General features: G+C 37.2%; 1 protein-coding gene across 1 annotated transcript in view; it reads left to right on the top strand.

Moving 5' to 3' along the window:
- Positions 1-15,335, top strand: part of gabrr2a (gamma-aminobutyric acid type A receptor subunit rho2a) — a 44,026-nt gene that overhangs the window by 24,398 nt on the left and 4,293 nt on the right. Inside the window, exons 5-7 of the mRNA XM_017302415.1 lie at positions 6,965-7,047; positions 14,292-14,565; positions 14,837-14,879. Coding sequence (XP_017157904.1) covers positions 6,965-7,047; positions 14,292-14,565; positions 14,837-14,879 — 400 coding nt within the window. The remainder of the gene's footprint in view (positions 1-6,964; positions 7,048-14,291; positions 14,566-14,836; positions 14,880-15,335) is intronic.

The raw sequence follows: 15,335 nt of genomic DNA, 5'->3' as shown, positions 1-15,335 counted from the left end.
GTTAGCATGAACTGAAACCTCCGAGGCGTGTGTCAGACATCTCATTGAATCTTTGCCACAAAGAATGAAGGAAGTTATGAAGCAAAAGTTTGTAGCTGAAGATTTGGCTGGTGGGTGAAGATGATGTAGAGTTGGAAATTTTTCCCTCTGGACTCGAATGAGTGATTTGCTCATAAACGTTTAAAGCCTTTAGTGGCAGCGTAGCTTATACAACCAGGCAAAGAAGTAAAAAAAGGAAGAAAAAAAAATGTGTTGATCCAACATTTGATGTGAGTGATTCTGAACAGAATCAATTTTGTGTGAATAGATGCTCAAAACTTTCTGTGTTAACCTTGAGCACCTTGAAAGGCTTTTTCTGAACACTAGTAAAATATTTCTGAGCTGCCTTGTTAAATTTTTATTAGATTACAGAAAAACTAGAACACTGGAAAAAACATTAATACCCTGGAATCATTCCAGGTTTGTTCATCTTTCAGCCACAACCTGTATTTTTATTAATGTGACAGACCAACACAAAGTTGTGCGCTTGTGAACGGGATACATGGCTTTACTTTTTTTTTTTTTTTTTTTTAAACACAAAAAACTGAAAAGTGTGGCATGTTTGTATCAATCCCCAATGAGTTAATACTTTGTAGCGATGCCTTTTGCTACAGCTGCTGGGATTCTGGTCTGAGTCTACAAGTTTAGCACATAATTGTCTGAAATGTTCTGCTCTTTAGACAATATTTTAAACTCAATTAGATTAGAAGGAACAGATTCTGATTTATGTATGGACTTTGTGTAGGCCACGAGTCGGTAACCTTTACAACCCGAAGAACCAATTTGTCCTCAGGCCAGGCAAATAAACAAACAAACAAACAAAAAAAACTCTTTTAGGGTCACAACTGTCATATGATTTTTTTTAAAATATCTTATAAATGTAGACAAATATCTACTTCAGGAAAGTTGAAATTTTTAAAAACCCACAATTTTAGCTCTAATTTTAGGATTTAAAATAAAGATGGACATAATATTTTGCAAAGAGAGGATGGCTGTTTATGTGTTAATGTATTTATTTATTTATTTTTTGCAGGGTAGAAATTGTGTAAAAATAAAAAAGCACATAGATTCCAACCTATAACAAGAAAAACAGATTTATAAGGATATTTTTTAGTTCTTTTAGTATAATTATTTGTAGAAATTCAATGGAAATATTGCAAGAAAATAATTTTAAAAATTGCTAAAAACCTGCATATGTTAATACATCTATATTTAAATTATAAGGTATTTTGAAATTATTTCTTTAGCCATATAGACTTCATTTAGTCTATGGGCTTCTCTGCCATGTAGGCTTCTCTGACTAAAACCTGTATGTTTTTAATTTATCTGCCATAATTTGTGTCTATTTTTATGTGTTGGATTGAACTCTGATGTTCAAAGATAGGAGAATCTCTTTTTAACCTAAAACTGCTTTAACCTCCTGACTTCCAGGAAAAAAAATATTGTCCAATCACCATTTTTTTTAAAATCCCATATTCTTTGGTAATAAAAGGTTTTATGCACTTACTTTGTCTCTTCCCAAAAAATGTGTTATTACTCATAAATGCCATTTTTATGAATTATAAAAAGGTACGTACAAAAGTCCCACCCCTTCACATGTGGTATTATTGAAAAGCCCTAAATGTCCTCTGTAGATACCGAAAGGAATTAATTCAGTAGAATGCAGGGGGTGGGAGATATTCAAGTTTAGAAATGTCCTCTACAGAGCACAAAAATGAACTACTGGTAGTCAGGAGGATATGCTTCTCCTCAGCTTCCTCCCTGACCTGTCTGCTGACTTTATGATTCTGTTTCTTCACTGATGTTCTCTAACACAAAGAAAGAGAAAAGAGAAAGCCAGGTTTATAGAGCGGAGGTGAAAGCGAGTGGTAGTTTCGCCACAGGAAGTTAGGACTAAACATAAAAAAAGGTCTACAAAGGTTTAGGCTTTCGGAGATATGGATGAGCACTGAGAAATATTTCTGTGTGAAATAGCGATAAAGGACATATTTGAGTGTCTGCAGTTTTAAAGTAAGAATGATTCAGAAAACCTGAGGTAATTAGTGTGCAGAAACGTCCTGAGGCAGCCCTGCAGGAGGAACCGTCTTCTCAGGCAGAGGATCCTCAGAGAAAAAGGTCCAGAAATGAAACGTGAAGCTAAACTTCACAAATGAAATCACAATATTCCAGACACAAACTCTTCCCAGATCCGTCCACTCCAACACAAATCACCATGTTTAATAAAATACTTCAGGGGAACGTAACTTCATTCAAGTTGATCAATTTAAGTCAAGTCCATAAAAAGTTATTTATTTAAAATGTTGAGGATTCTGGATTGCAAAGATGTTCCTTTCACTGGTGAAAAATAAAATGTGTTCTGACAACACCATGTTTCTTTAATATGCTAAGAAATAAAACGCTTTTGTTTTTGTTGATAAGGCAGAAAAAAGAAATCTGATGAGAAAGACACTTCAGATTAATTTAAGAATTTTGTTTACTATGAAAAGTCTTAACCAAATGTCTCATTTGCATCTTAACTTATGATGTTAAAATGTCTTTGCTATTTAGATTAACTAAAGAAAATATATCAAGTTTATTTTAGGTTTGTAATACTTAAATTGCACAATGTAACTTGTTTTATTGTGCACCATTTGTAAATTTATACAGTAAAACATTAACAGTAATATTTTGCTTTATTTCAAAGTCAATATATTTATTTTCAAAGTAAATATTTTCCAAACTAAACTTTTATTTTCCGAACAAAATTTTTTAGCTCTCTAACTAAATATGTATTTTGAAAGCTAAATTTAGTTTGTAACTTTGACTTTTATAAATGTACGAGTGATGCCTCTGACAAACGTACAAATTTGTCTCTATTACAGGCTAAATAATTCTAAGTAATGCTGTAACTTTTCTAACTCGCACCCCATAATCACTTGTTTTTATATGTTTGCAGTTTTATTTTATTATATTTTTTTTAGGTAATTGGTTCACATAGATTCAAGAAAACAACAGTCTTCTGTTGTTTACAGCTTGGAGTTGTTCTGTTGACGGCCCTCCTGCATTTTTCTGCTGCTCAGATCCACTTTAACAATTTACCGAGCGCATTAAACCTGCAGAAGTTTCCACACACAATAACTAACAATAACGCTGCGCCCTGCGGACCGGCAGGAGAAAAGTGCCGCCATTCAGCATCCCAGTTGCCATCGTAACGGTTGCTATGGGAACGGATCCACAGGTTATCGACCTGTGAAGACGGGGGAGAAATTTGACAGACGTCTGGGGAAAACTGCGAGGTGTGAAGGGGAAGCTCTGATGACGCCTCAGGTTCGGTTCCTCCGCTGCTCCGGTTCCCGCTCAGAGCCTCCAGCTGCCCCGCTGCGTGTCGGGAAATCTGTCCCAGTTTCGCGCTGACTGCATCGGGTCCCGACAGGCAGCAGAAATCAGATGAGTTAAAGATCAATAAGTGGCAAAGCGATGAGCCGAGTGTGTTTACAGTCCGCGGTGGAAATCTGCTGAATATTAATTTAATCTTGTCGGGATTTAACTTCAGAGAAACGAACAGCAGGACTCCATCCGGGGGTCCGATAACTCTTACTCTGCTTGAATGTTGCTGCTGAGACTTTTATTAACTAAACGTGTTTCCAGCTGAGCGGGAACTGATGCATTTTGAGCGACTGGGGGGAAGCGCCCCCTATGGGACAATTAGCGTAATGCATGAAATGATCTTAGAAAGTATCAAATTAACAAATAAAAACTAGATTTTTGAATCTTTGCTTCATATCGGTTCATTTGACATTTCATTTTAGTGTAGTTTATTGATATTTTATGTGAAAGTTGTGTAGGATTGTAAGTTATATGTAGTTTTCAACATAAAAAAACTAAATAATATTTCTGTGCATATTTATACTGTCCCCTTTATTTTGATACCGCTAAAAATTCAATAGCACGGCCTCAGAGATTATTTCCAGAACATTACTGAACAAACAGCATCAGCAAGAAACACATCTGACCAAAATTTAATTGAAAATCTGTGGCGAGACTTGAAATTTGTTGTTTACAGAGACTCTCCATCTGAGTTTGAGCTGCTTTACAAAAAAGACCTGATTGAGAAAAATGGATACCTTTGTTTTGATTCAGCGGTGCAACTTAGTCCTAATTCAGTTGAAACAACAGACAATTTCCAAAAAATATTTTTGTAATCATAATAAACTATAAAGGAATAGAATAGAAATGTCCTTTGTTGTCCCACAATGGGGGAATTTTTGTGCAACAGCAGCAAAGTGACAGGCAACAACAGCAAATAGGTTCACAAAAATATAACATATAAAATAAAATCTAAAAACAGAATAAAATATCAAATGCTATAAAGTTGTAATTCTAAAAATAAACACTCCAGTCCAGAAGAATGTGCAAGTGAAGTGGTAAAATAGTAAATTTGCAAAATGTTCATGTCTCTTTGAGCATTAAAAGAAAAATCATCTACATTTATTGACAATAAAAATACTGTAATGTACTGTATTTTCCGCACTATAAGGCGCACCTTCAATGAATGGCCTACTTTAAAACATTATTCATATATAAGGCGCATAGAATAGACGCTATAAGGTTACCAGTTTGTTCTGTACTCTATTATTACACATCCACTTTTGTAAAGAGATGGTCTCCGAGTGCTTTATATAGTAGGCTGCCCCAGTCATTGTTTCACTCACGGTGTTGGTGTTGCGATATTGTGCCCAACTGCTTTCTGGGTAACACAGACCAACCGACACGCTGCCGCCACAGTCTCTGTCTCTCCTCCCCCGCCCCTCCGCCCCCCTGGCTTTAAATGTATTAACAAACCAGCGTTCTGACAACTATCCCAGCATGCACCGCGCACTTCTTCTACGGGGTAAAATCATAGACATCAATACGTATTAATGTCTACGGGGAAAATGAAGTCGGCGGCTGCTTACCGTAGTTGCTTGACCTGTTGTGGCTCAATATTGGTCCATATATAAGGCGCACCGGATTATAAGGCGCACTGTCGACTTTTGAGGAAATTGAAGGTTTTTAGGTGCGCCTTATAGTGCGGAAAATACGGTAGATGCATTGTGAGTGAAATTTGTGGTTATGCCCAGGGGTGAAAGTAAAGGGGTAGGGCAGGGTACTGCGTACCCCTAAAGGATTTAGCGGGGGTTCGTAGTACCTGCAAGAGAGTGGAGCGGCTGTTGGCTGTAAAAAATCAATGGGTTCGCTGTGCAGCAGTGAGTTCACCCACTAATCAGCCGTGACTGATTAGTTTTTCAAGAACAATCTAAAACACGACTATGAAATGGAAAAAATAACTTTTTTCCATTTCATATTGTTTCTGAACTCTTGATGTTTTGTTAGAGCAGCGGTGCAACACGACGATCGTGGAAGGTTTTGAGCCGATCTCGGCATTAGGTGACAAACTGAACGCCGCCAGGAGGCTGAGACCAGCACGTCCTCCTCTGACTGGCTTAAAACGTTGGTAACTTTATTAAAGGACAAAAAATAAAAAATAAAATCAACAAAACATGCTCAAATTAATGACCCAACAACAATAATAATCTTGTTTCAACAAGGTGTTGCACAATTCTGTGTGTTTCGGTTCCATTACCAAAATAACCAGCAGAGCAGGAGTTTAAAATTAACTAATCAACCACCACTGTGTTCAGGGAGGCTTATTAATAATCAAATAAATATCAAGCCTGCAAACCTAATATCATAATGGACTGAATGTTATGTTTTTAACTTAATCTCTGGTCGGCTTGTGGAGCGCAGGAGGTTGCCATGGCAACGGGTGTGCTTAAATGACAAAGAGAGACGGAGAATAAAAAGGTGTGAGTGGTTTAGAGTTGATCACCTGTTCAGGTTGTTTTATCTTTGCTGTGGCGCATCACAGCCGCTGTAGTTTCTGAACTTCAATAAACGAGAAAACTTGGACTAATTACCTCGTTCTTTGTGAATATAGTCATTTACAGCAAACATCAAACACGGTAAATATTTTTCACTAAGTATTTAACAAACAAATGGCTTCTACAGCAATAATTATGTGACATTAAATGAATAGTCTAATGTAAAAAAAATAGTTTGGTGCTGTCAGGCTCAAAGTCTGAGAGGCTTGTCCTTTATTAAACAATTTTGATTTTTGCCTCTTATTTAGTGGAAATATTGATGTTGATGAGATTTTCTCCAAAATAAACTTTTTCAACCTTTATAGCTCCACTGTTGAAAATGAGGCTCTAACATTCACAAATGACWKTGAAATAAAATCCAGTCCAACATCTGGTTTGAGGTGATTCCTCTGGAMCCTGTTGGAGGAAAAATATCCCAACTTCAGAAGATGAGCTTTAACTTAACAGAGCTCTGTGGTTCCTCCTATCAGTATGAGAGTCAGGGTGAGGAGGCGCCATGTTAGGAAGAGAAGTGGAAGCTGCAAGATCTTCAGAACAAACAGGTCATGATGCTGGGCTACTGATTATCCCTCTGTCTGGACACAGGATCAATATAACCACTTTAAAAGCTAAAATAAATTGTTACATGCCAGACATGGAAAACTGGGATGCACTAAATGCCATGATGTTCAGAATTTAGGTCTCATGGTATCTCAAGGTGTCAACATTGCAGCCAGTGGGCTGAAGGAAATACAGCTTTATCTTGTAGCAATGCAACAGCTACCAGCTTTTATCGCTTTGCAAAAAAATAATCAGTACAGAAACTCCAAAGCACACAAAGAAGCAATAAATTATATATTATATTTTATTTTTTGTCATAGTACCACCAGGAATTTAAAACTACTTTCACCCCTGGTTATGACGTGACAAAATATTCTAAAAGGTCGAGGAATATGATTTTTTTTTTGTATATTCTGACGTTTGCTTCTGCATATAAAGTTTCTTGGTGATTTTGCCTGAGTTTCTGCTGCTGTTTGTCTGTGCAGAGTGACGGTGACGGCGGCCTGCAACATGGACTTCAGCCGGTTTCCTCTGGACTCTCAGACCTGCTCACTGGAGCTGGAGAGCTGTGAGTAAACGGGTTCGGTTCTGTCACTCTGAAGATGAAACATGACTTTAATTATCAAAACACAGCCAGAGAAAAATGGCCTTCATTTCAAAATCAACAACACAGTTAAGTGTTTTTTGACGTGGAGCCAAAGCAACAAGGTCTTCTGACAACAAAAAGGTGAAAAAAGTGGAACCTTTGAATAATATTTAATTTGTTTCAATTTGCATTTCAAAGCAGATTCCTCTGTTAAAAACAATAGAAATTAACAGCACTTATTCCAAAGCACTCACCCACAAATCATTCATAGCAATCAAAATTAGTCACTTTTGGCACAGTAGAGGTTTGTTTTTGAATAATATCATTGCTTGAAGCATTTTTTTTATTGACTAATCTATTAAAGCAATAAATAATAAAGATAATAAGCTGTGAATTGATCGCTTGTAGCTGAAATGATTGAGATGAGGTGGAGGAGGTTTGTTTGTGAAAGGAGAAACTATTTTCAATTCAACACACAAGAGGAAGTGTAATTTATAAAGTGTTACTTTAAAGTGCAGCTGGCAACTTTTAGAAAAAAATATTTTTACATGTTTGTTTGAAAAGATCAAGCCCTTCTGGTCGTCGCTGTGTCTGCAGAATTACAGTTCTCAGTCAAAAACAACCAATCAGAGCCAGGAGGAAAGCCTTAGCACTGTCAATCACGCTTGTGTGCACACACAGATTCTGTTAGTCTGTTACTGTCCTTGAAGCTCAAGATTTCCAGTGTGCTGCAGGTGTGCTAATGGGGGAGGAAAAAGCTTATATTAGAGGAATTTCAGCCTTTCAGAATGAACGGAGCGCCAGTAATCCAGCCAAATTTGCAATACCGTAACTCTGCTACACTTTGCACTGTCTGAAAAATCCCAACGGTTTCTGAAAGGGGAGATGTTGTGGTTTCCAACTGATATTGGGTTATTGTGGTAATTTCACCAATGCAAATAAAATTTCTCACAGGACATTTAAAAAAACTTTGAAACTTTGGTCATAGTGAGTTAAAAGTCCAAAACTGTTAAATTGGGGTTTAAATACATACTTAAATAACATTTTTGCTTTGAATAAAATGTGAAAGCCAAAAAAAATGCTACCGTTGCTCCTGCATTAACAAATCCCTGCATGCCTCATGTTCATGAATGTTTTATTGTTTTAACCTGGCTAAATTTCATCTGTCTGCCGTTTAATATTTCGTGCTGCCTGGCCGCTTTTCAAATCTCAAGCACCTTCCTCTCGGCGCGTCGTTGATTATGACTTCAGGGATCCATCGCTGGGTTTCCTCCAGCATTAGGGGATTTTGATCTGGGCCCATCACCCAACACAACGCCCACAAGTTTCAGCAGCAGAACTGGCATCGCTCTCATCACGGCGTACAAAAGAGCCGGATGAACCCGCGTTACTGTCTGCAAGCTTCCAATTAGGAGGAAATCTGTTTATAGACATATCTGCCTGCGTTTTCAGAATGTCAGGAAAATGTGCCAAAACATTGTCATTGCACAATTCAGCAATGCTGTGTGAGTCAACAGCTTTGTTCACTGAAGCTGTGTACCTTTCACCCTCATCGCACCCCAGAGGTGAACACCTTCAGTAACGTGGGATAATATTTACAGATTTACTGTTTTTGCTTCTCAATCAGACTAACAGAATCTGAGCAAATTCATTTCTTCAGCAGATTTTCTTTGTTAAACCAGTCTTACCTTAAGTAAAAAATAAAAGTAATTGCCCCCTCACCTTATCATGGTTGTGCAAACAGCTCAGTTAACGAGAACTCATGTTTTTCTCATTCTGAAGTTAAATCAGACCAAACCTTTTTTATTTTAGCTTCATTGAAGTTACCAACATTTTCTCTATTTGCTAGATGCTAGAAAATTTAGTGTGGAAATTTTTTAGAGATGTTTTTTGTAATTTTTCTGATGGTCAGTCTCAGGGCCCTGCGACAGACAGGCGACCTGTCCAGGGTGACCCCGCCTCTCGCCCAGAACGTTAGCTGGAGAGGAACCAGCAACCCTCCTGACCCCATTAAGGGACAAGGTGTAAAGAAAATGGATGGATGGATGGATGGGTCAGTCTCAAGGATGAAACTGTAGGACTTGAGTCAAACCTTCTGGCATTTTCTTCCTGACACATTTTTAGAGAATATTTCTCAGTTTGTTTCTCGGGAATCTAAAATCAATTAACTTTGTATTTTGTATTTTTTTCTGTGATTTTTTTGTTGGCCAGAACTGCCGTGAAAAAGAGGTTTTTAATCTCATTGGGGTTTTTTATCCTGGTAAAATGAAGGTTAAATAAAAAAAATAACTCAACCAGACAAGAGATGTCATACTTGAGTTTATCTTTACTTACATTTCTTTAGATTACATTACTTTTTGAGATATCTATAAAGGGATTTGCCAATTACATTAATCTTGCAGTAATTGAATCTCAGTTTGACTTGTTAAACTGATCAAACACAAAACCTTACCAAGTGTTTTAGTAGTTTCTAGTACAAACATCTTAGTGCACTTTGAAATAAGACAAAACTAACTTACAAGTAACTTTTCAACAAGAGATATAGGCTTGTTTTAAGTAAATAATTCCTCAATATTGATTAAAAAAATTACTAGTTCCATTGGGAAGTTATTTAATTTGTTCTAAGTTAATTTATCTGGCAATAGAAGAAGTACTTTTTCCATCAATATTAAGTAATTATTTACTTAAAACAAGCTCCTTTATCTTGTTCAAAAGTTACTTTTGAGTTATTTCAAGAGTAATAAGATGTTTGCACTAGAAACTAGACCAAAAATACTTGGTAAGATTTTTTTGTTTTTGCAGGGAACATATTCTTAACAGTCAATTATTGATTTCCCAATCGGAGCATAATATCTTCTGATCCGTTTGGCTTTTTTTTAACCTTATAATAAATTAAATCATCATTTATAACATCACCTTTTACTTGTCTGATATTAAAATGAATTTAATAATTAAAAAAGTGAAAACAATAATTTGTGACAGGGTAACTTTTTTCTCAGAGGAAAACAAATCATGAGACGCAGCTTTAATGCAAACCAACACAAAACCTTTTTTGTTCTGCATATCTGTCTGCCAGGCAGGAGGCAGGAAAGAATCATAATAAGAAAAGATTCAAAGCAAAAAACAATAAAAAATAAGACAAATTCAACTTAGAAAGCCACAAGAACAAATATTTGACAAGAACGAAAGACAGAGAGGAAGTAAATACTTTGAAGAGTGATTACAAAAGAAAAAAGAGAAGTGACTGACTGGTTGTGGAGCAGCTTTAAGGAAACATTAGTAAACAATTACTCAACTGAAATGGCTCAATACCAACGTATCTAAGGAAGCTTAACTAATTACAACAAGTCACTGACTTTGCAGTAATTCCTTCCCTGGAGCAACGATGTGTCAACCGCTTTCTTTCAGCAGAAGAAACTTGCAGCAAAACAATTTTACAGCAGAAACTAATTTTCAAAGGTGTAGACAGCTTTTTGAAGATGATGTAATTTCTCTCTGCTGGTTACTTTTTATTGTAGCTTCCTTCAGATATTTGGAGGTTGTTGTGATGTCATAGTGTGTCATTGGACTTTAAGTTTAGTTTATTTTCTTTATTATTTAAGAGTCTTTTCACATGGTATCCGGTAAACTCGATTCGATTGGGGATGAAATCACATTTGGGACAACAGTCTTAGCACTCAGGCAACTAATAGGACATAATTATAAATTAAAATATCAGATTTTTTAAAAATATGAATGTATATATTAAAACCATGGAGAACTGAACAAGGGAAACAACAATAAATAGATATTATTGGGTATAATAATATTATTACGAAAGCTAAGGAACTACACTTTGTTTTTTGCGACTTTAAGTTAGGTTTATGTAAAATATATAACATAAAAAGGTTCTCATAGTCAAAAGTTAAGGTTGCAATTACAGGAAGACAGTTAAATTTAATTGCCTAGCAAGTTTTCACCCATGCACAGTTAAACCACTCATTGTTTTATTTGGGTTTCATAACTCTGAGTTGGTAAAAAATACACGTCACTGAATATTTCACAAGACTGACAAGAGCAGAAATGGATACATTGGATTATGTCTAAAATGTTCCCTTTAATCTTATCTATACGTTTTTACATGCTTTTGAACTTGAAACCTATCTGGGGAAATAATGTTTGCACATTTCAGTTTCGTGCATTAACTCAGTTTTGTAATTATAAAACTAAAATCAAAGAGGAACCTCTGATCCCCCATCAGGGCGAATCTGTGGTGTTGCAAAGTCAAACCGAAGTGGATTTGCAGCTTTTCATGTCCTCTGATCTGAAATGATGAATTTAAAGAACTTTAAATGAGCTAGTATGAGGTAAAAATCTCCATCTTCGTCTGTCGGTGTTTTATTTCCAGCAGTTAGACTGACGCTGGCTACCAGAAGATGGAAGGTGGTTGGTACCTTCACACATGAAAACCAAACATGAGGCACAAACTTTCTGAGTTTCATGTCTTTATTTCTGAGACATCAAACGCTTTCCCAGCAGCCACCAGGGCCCGTTTCACCGAGGATCCCCCCGCCCCACCCATGTTCTCCCCTCCCCCCGTCTAAGCTCTTTGCAGCTTCAAAACATCAACAGAAGTTGGAAAGCTGTAAAATTAGCAGAAACAGAGATAAAAGCCCAAATTCGCAGAGCGTCTGCAGCAGCTGGAGTTCAGAGCAGCTCACAGCGGGAGGCACACTCTCACACTCCTAATGAGTTCCAGAGCAGAGAAGAAGAAGATGGCTGCAGGAGCATGTTTATTACTAACAAACAAGCTTCAGAGAACATCACTGTCACTGCGGCGAGCTGCTGGAGACCCATCAGCTCCCCTCTGCTGGACCTGCAGCATGCAGCATGCACAGGCCTGCAGGCTGCGCCGCTGAAGACTGAAGCGCTTCCTAACATCTCAGTGGGTCTCTAAGAGTCTGAACTGTGAGGATCTGACTGCACGGAGCTCCTCTCATGTCTCCACGTCATGTTAGGCACAGTTTGAACCATCAGAGACATTCAAGATCGGACGGCTGAAGTTACATCAGGCTCAGCAGGTGGCAGATGATTCACAATCGGCTTCATTAGCTCCTTTAATCTCTGGGTTTTTGCAGTTTTCAGTCCTAAAAAACTTAAGCTTGCTCGGTTTCTCCCTCTTTAACCAGATGTGCAAGAGCCCACTGATAAAAGCACGAGAAGATACGTAAGGTTTTAATCAAAACCCGAGGAATGGAAAATATGCAAAGCAGTGCAATCTTCTCTATTTTATCAGTTGCTTTCCCATCTGCTTAATTTCTACACTGGATTCAGGAACACAGGTTGCATTAAATGCATGCAAACTCAAACACTAGTAGAGGGAAACAGTTTGCATCTATTTTTGCATCAGATCACATTTCAGCCACAAAAACAGCAGGTGTATTGAGGTAACCATAAGGAAATAACATAATAAAACACTAAAACATTATTTTTTTATATATTTTATTAACCAGAGGACTCTGGGCTGACACAAACATCAGACCAGAGGAATATGATTCAGAGCAGCAATTCTAAAACCAAACGTCCTGCTGCTGATTGCAAATGTGATGCAGACCCTTAACTGAGTCATCTGGAGATAAAAATCACTTCAAATAAACATTATTCATAGTGTATCCAAATATAATGTGCTAACTTGAAAGAAAATAAAGTTAATATTAGCTGTAAGTGTGTATGTTTTACCCACAAATCAAAACACTGTAGAAAATGATTAAGATTAGAAAAAAAGGTTTGAAAATCAGCGGTGAACTCACCTTCTGATCTCTAACCTGTTTTTTGTAAAGCCTGCTCTGCAACTGCTTTTAACCACCAACTTCCAGCAAATATTTTTATGTTCAATCTACTTGATACAAACGATTTTGGTCTTTGACAATATTTCACAGACAGAGAAACAGATGAAAATTCATGCTTGAACTGCCTGTTAGTCCTTCATGGGGCCTTTTTGTAAATTCACAATTCAAATGTTTTGGCTGTAGAGCAGTCAGGCAGACTCTGCTTCACTTCCAGCACTGAAATCAAGTTAATTATAAAAATAATATGGCTCCTTTGTAGTCCAGCCAGTCTTGGAAACAGTGAAGGTGAGAGGAGACCTAAAGCTCCCTGCAGGGGAAGAGCGAGCACCGAACATTATTTTGTCCACGAGAGAAACCAAGAAAAATTTTTTTTTCCAATAAATATTCATTTGATCAAGACATGTTGGAGGAGCAAAGCATATAAAAGTTGCAGAAGAGTAGCTCTCGAGGAATAGACATGGGTAGCCCTGACCAGCATGCTGTATGAATTATGTAGAAAAGCAGAATCTGATGCTTTTTATCTTGACTTTTAAATTTCACTGTGTTAGGACTCTAATGACCCCACTTCTTTTTGTTATGAAAGATTTTTTATTAATGAGGTTGTTTTCTTTTGTTTTACTTGTGCAGCAAATTGTCCTTCATGGACAATAAAGTCTAAAAACTGAACTGAGCTTCAGATTTCTTTGAGAGTTATAACGAGACTTTATCAGCCGTGTTTGTGACGGAAAGTCCTGCTCATGTCTTTAAAGGAAGAAAACTGAAGTCTGATGCAAAGCAAGTGTGAATTATTCATAATTTGTTGACATGATCTTGCATGTTTGCACAAGCATGTAGTTAGTGCTGTTTGCTTTGTGAATCTGACGTAAAACAACGTCTCAGTGGATTCAGGCCAGAACCACGGAGCAAAATCACCCCAAAACCAAAATGGAGATGACATTTCAGGAGTAAAGCCACTGCAAAAACATGAAATCTTACCAAGTATTTCAGTCTAGTTTCTAGTTCAAATTCCTTAATAGCTTGAAATAAGACAAAACTATCTTGCAAGTAACTTTTCACCGAGATGTAGAGGCTTGTTTTATGTAAATAAGTCCTTAATATTGATAAAAAATTGCTAGTTGAGTTGGTTTGTTTTATTTCAAGAGTAATAAGATATTAGTACTAGAAACTCGACCAAAAACTCTCGGTAGAATTTTGTGTTTTTGCAGAGAATAAAAAGTTTATCCAAAGAACATGTAGCGGCTCTTGTTTGCAAAGAAAACTCACCATGTTTCTGGAATAAAAAGTCATAAATCATTAAATGACTTCTTCATTTTTGTCTCATCTGTAGCTCCATTGTTTTACTCCTGCAGATAAACGCTGCCTGACGCGATTAATTTTTATTTTTGTGATGTTTTCCAGACGCGTACACGGACGAGGACCTGATGCTGTACTGGAAGAGCGGCGATGAGTCTCTGAGCACCGACGACAGGATCTCGCTGTCCCAGTTCCTCATCCAGAAGTTTCACACCACGTCCCGTTTGGCCTTCTACAGCAGCACGGGTACGGATCTAATTATCGCCACGGCAACCCGGTCCTTTGAGGAATCAGATGAAAATTACTTTTATCACATTCTGCCTACATGTTTAATCCTGAAACTAGAACAGCCGGAGGTAATAATTTTTTACTTCCTGCTGTGAAAGGGCTGAACTATAAAAATCTAGTTCAGAGAATATTTCTTAGCAGAAATGTTGCCTTTTCTGTTCTGGTTTTTCTTCCTGTTGGACCTGAGCGCTGTTGTTCTGTTAATTCTTGTTTTTCCCCCTGTTGGATCATGCTGTTTGCAGCATTACACCTTTCTCCTGAGTCTCAGTTTAAAATTTCTGTTTGGTTTTCTGCCCAAAAGCCTCTTTATTTATTAAAGTTGTTATTTTAGCTTCACCTGTCTGCTTTTTTTTCCATTCCAGTCTGACAGAAACCCACAACAGAGCGAGATCTGCAGTTCAGACAGTAAAGCAGATGAGAGGAAAATGAATGAAAATGTTTGTTGCAGTTGAATAATCATGTTTTATTCGAAGGAGAAAACGTTCCTCAACCTGCAGAATAAAAAACTGCAGTTTCAGAACAAAGCGGATACAATCTCGATTAAATTCACTTTTTGCACCTTCCTTGTTGGTCTAAACTACTTCTACACCCAAATCTTTTTTTGGGAGTAAGTTAGTGTTTTTTTGTGTCTGGAAAATGAGATATAAATGTTTTGTCACATTCAACAAAGTTGAGCTCCAGCACGTTTGGTCTACTGGTTTTACTGCGGTACAATGGCTGCTGGAAAAGACAACTGGTTTTTTATTGACTTGCCGTCCAGAAACCGCTTTCTGAAGTCTTGTTGGTTGTGCAGGAGGCTCCACTTCTACTTTTCAAAGATGTACAGTTGTACAATTGTGCATCTGTTCACAGCCTTTTTTA

This window comes from Poecilia reticulata, linkage group LG22 (genome assembly GCF_000633615.1).
Source record: "Poecilia reticulata strain Guanapo linkage group LG22, Guppy_female_1.0+MT, whole genome shotgun sequence".
In the NCBI taxonomy this organism is placed as follows: Eukaryota; Metazoa; Chordata; class Actinopteri; order Cyprinodontiformes; family Poeciliidae; genus Poecilia; species Poecilia reticulata.
This window is presented reverse-complemented; position numbering and strand designations above follow the sequence as displayed.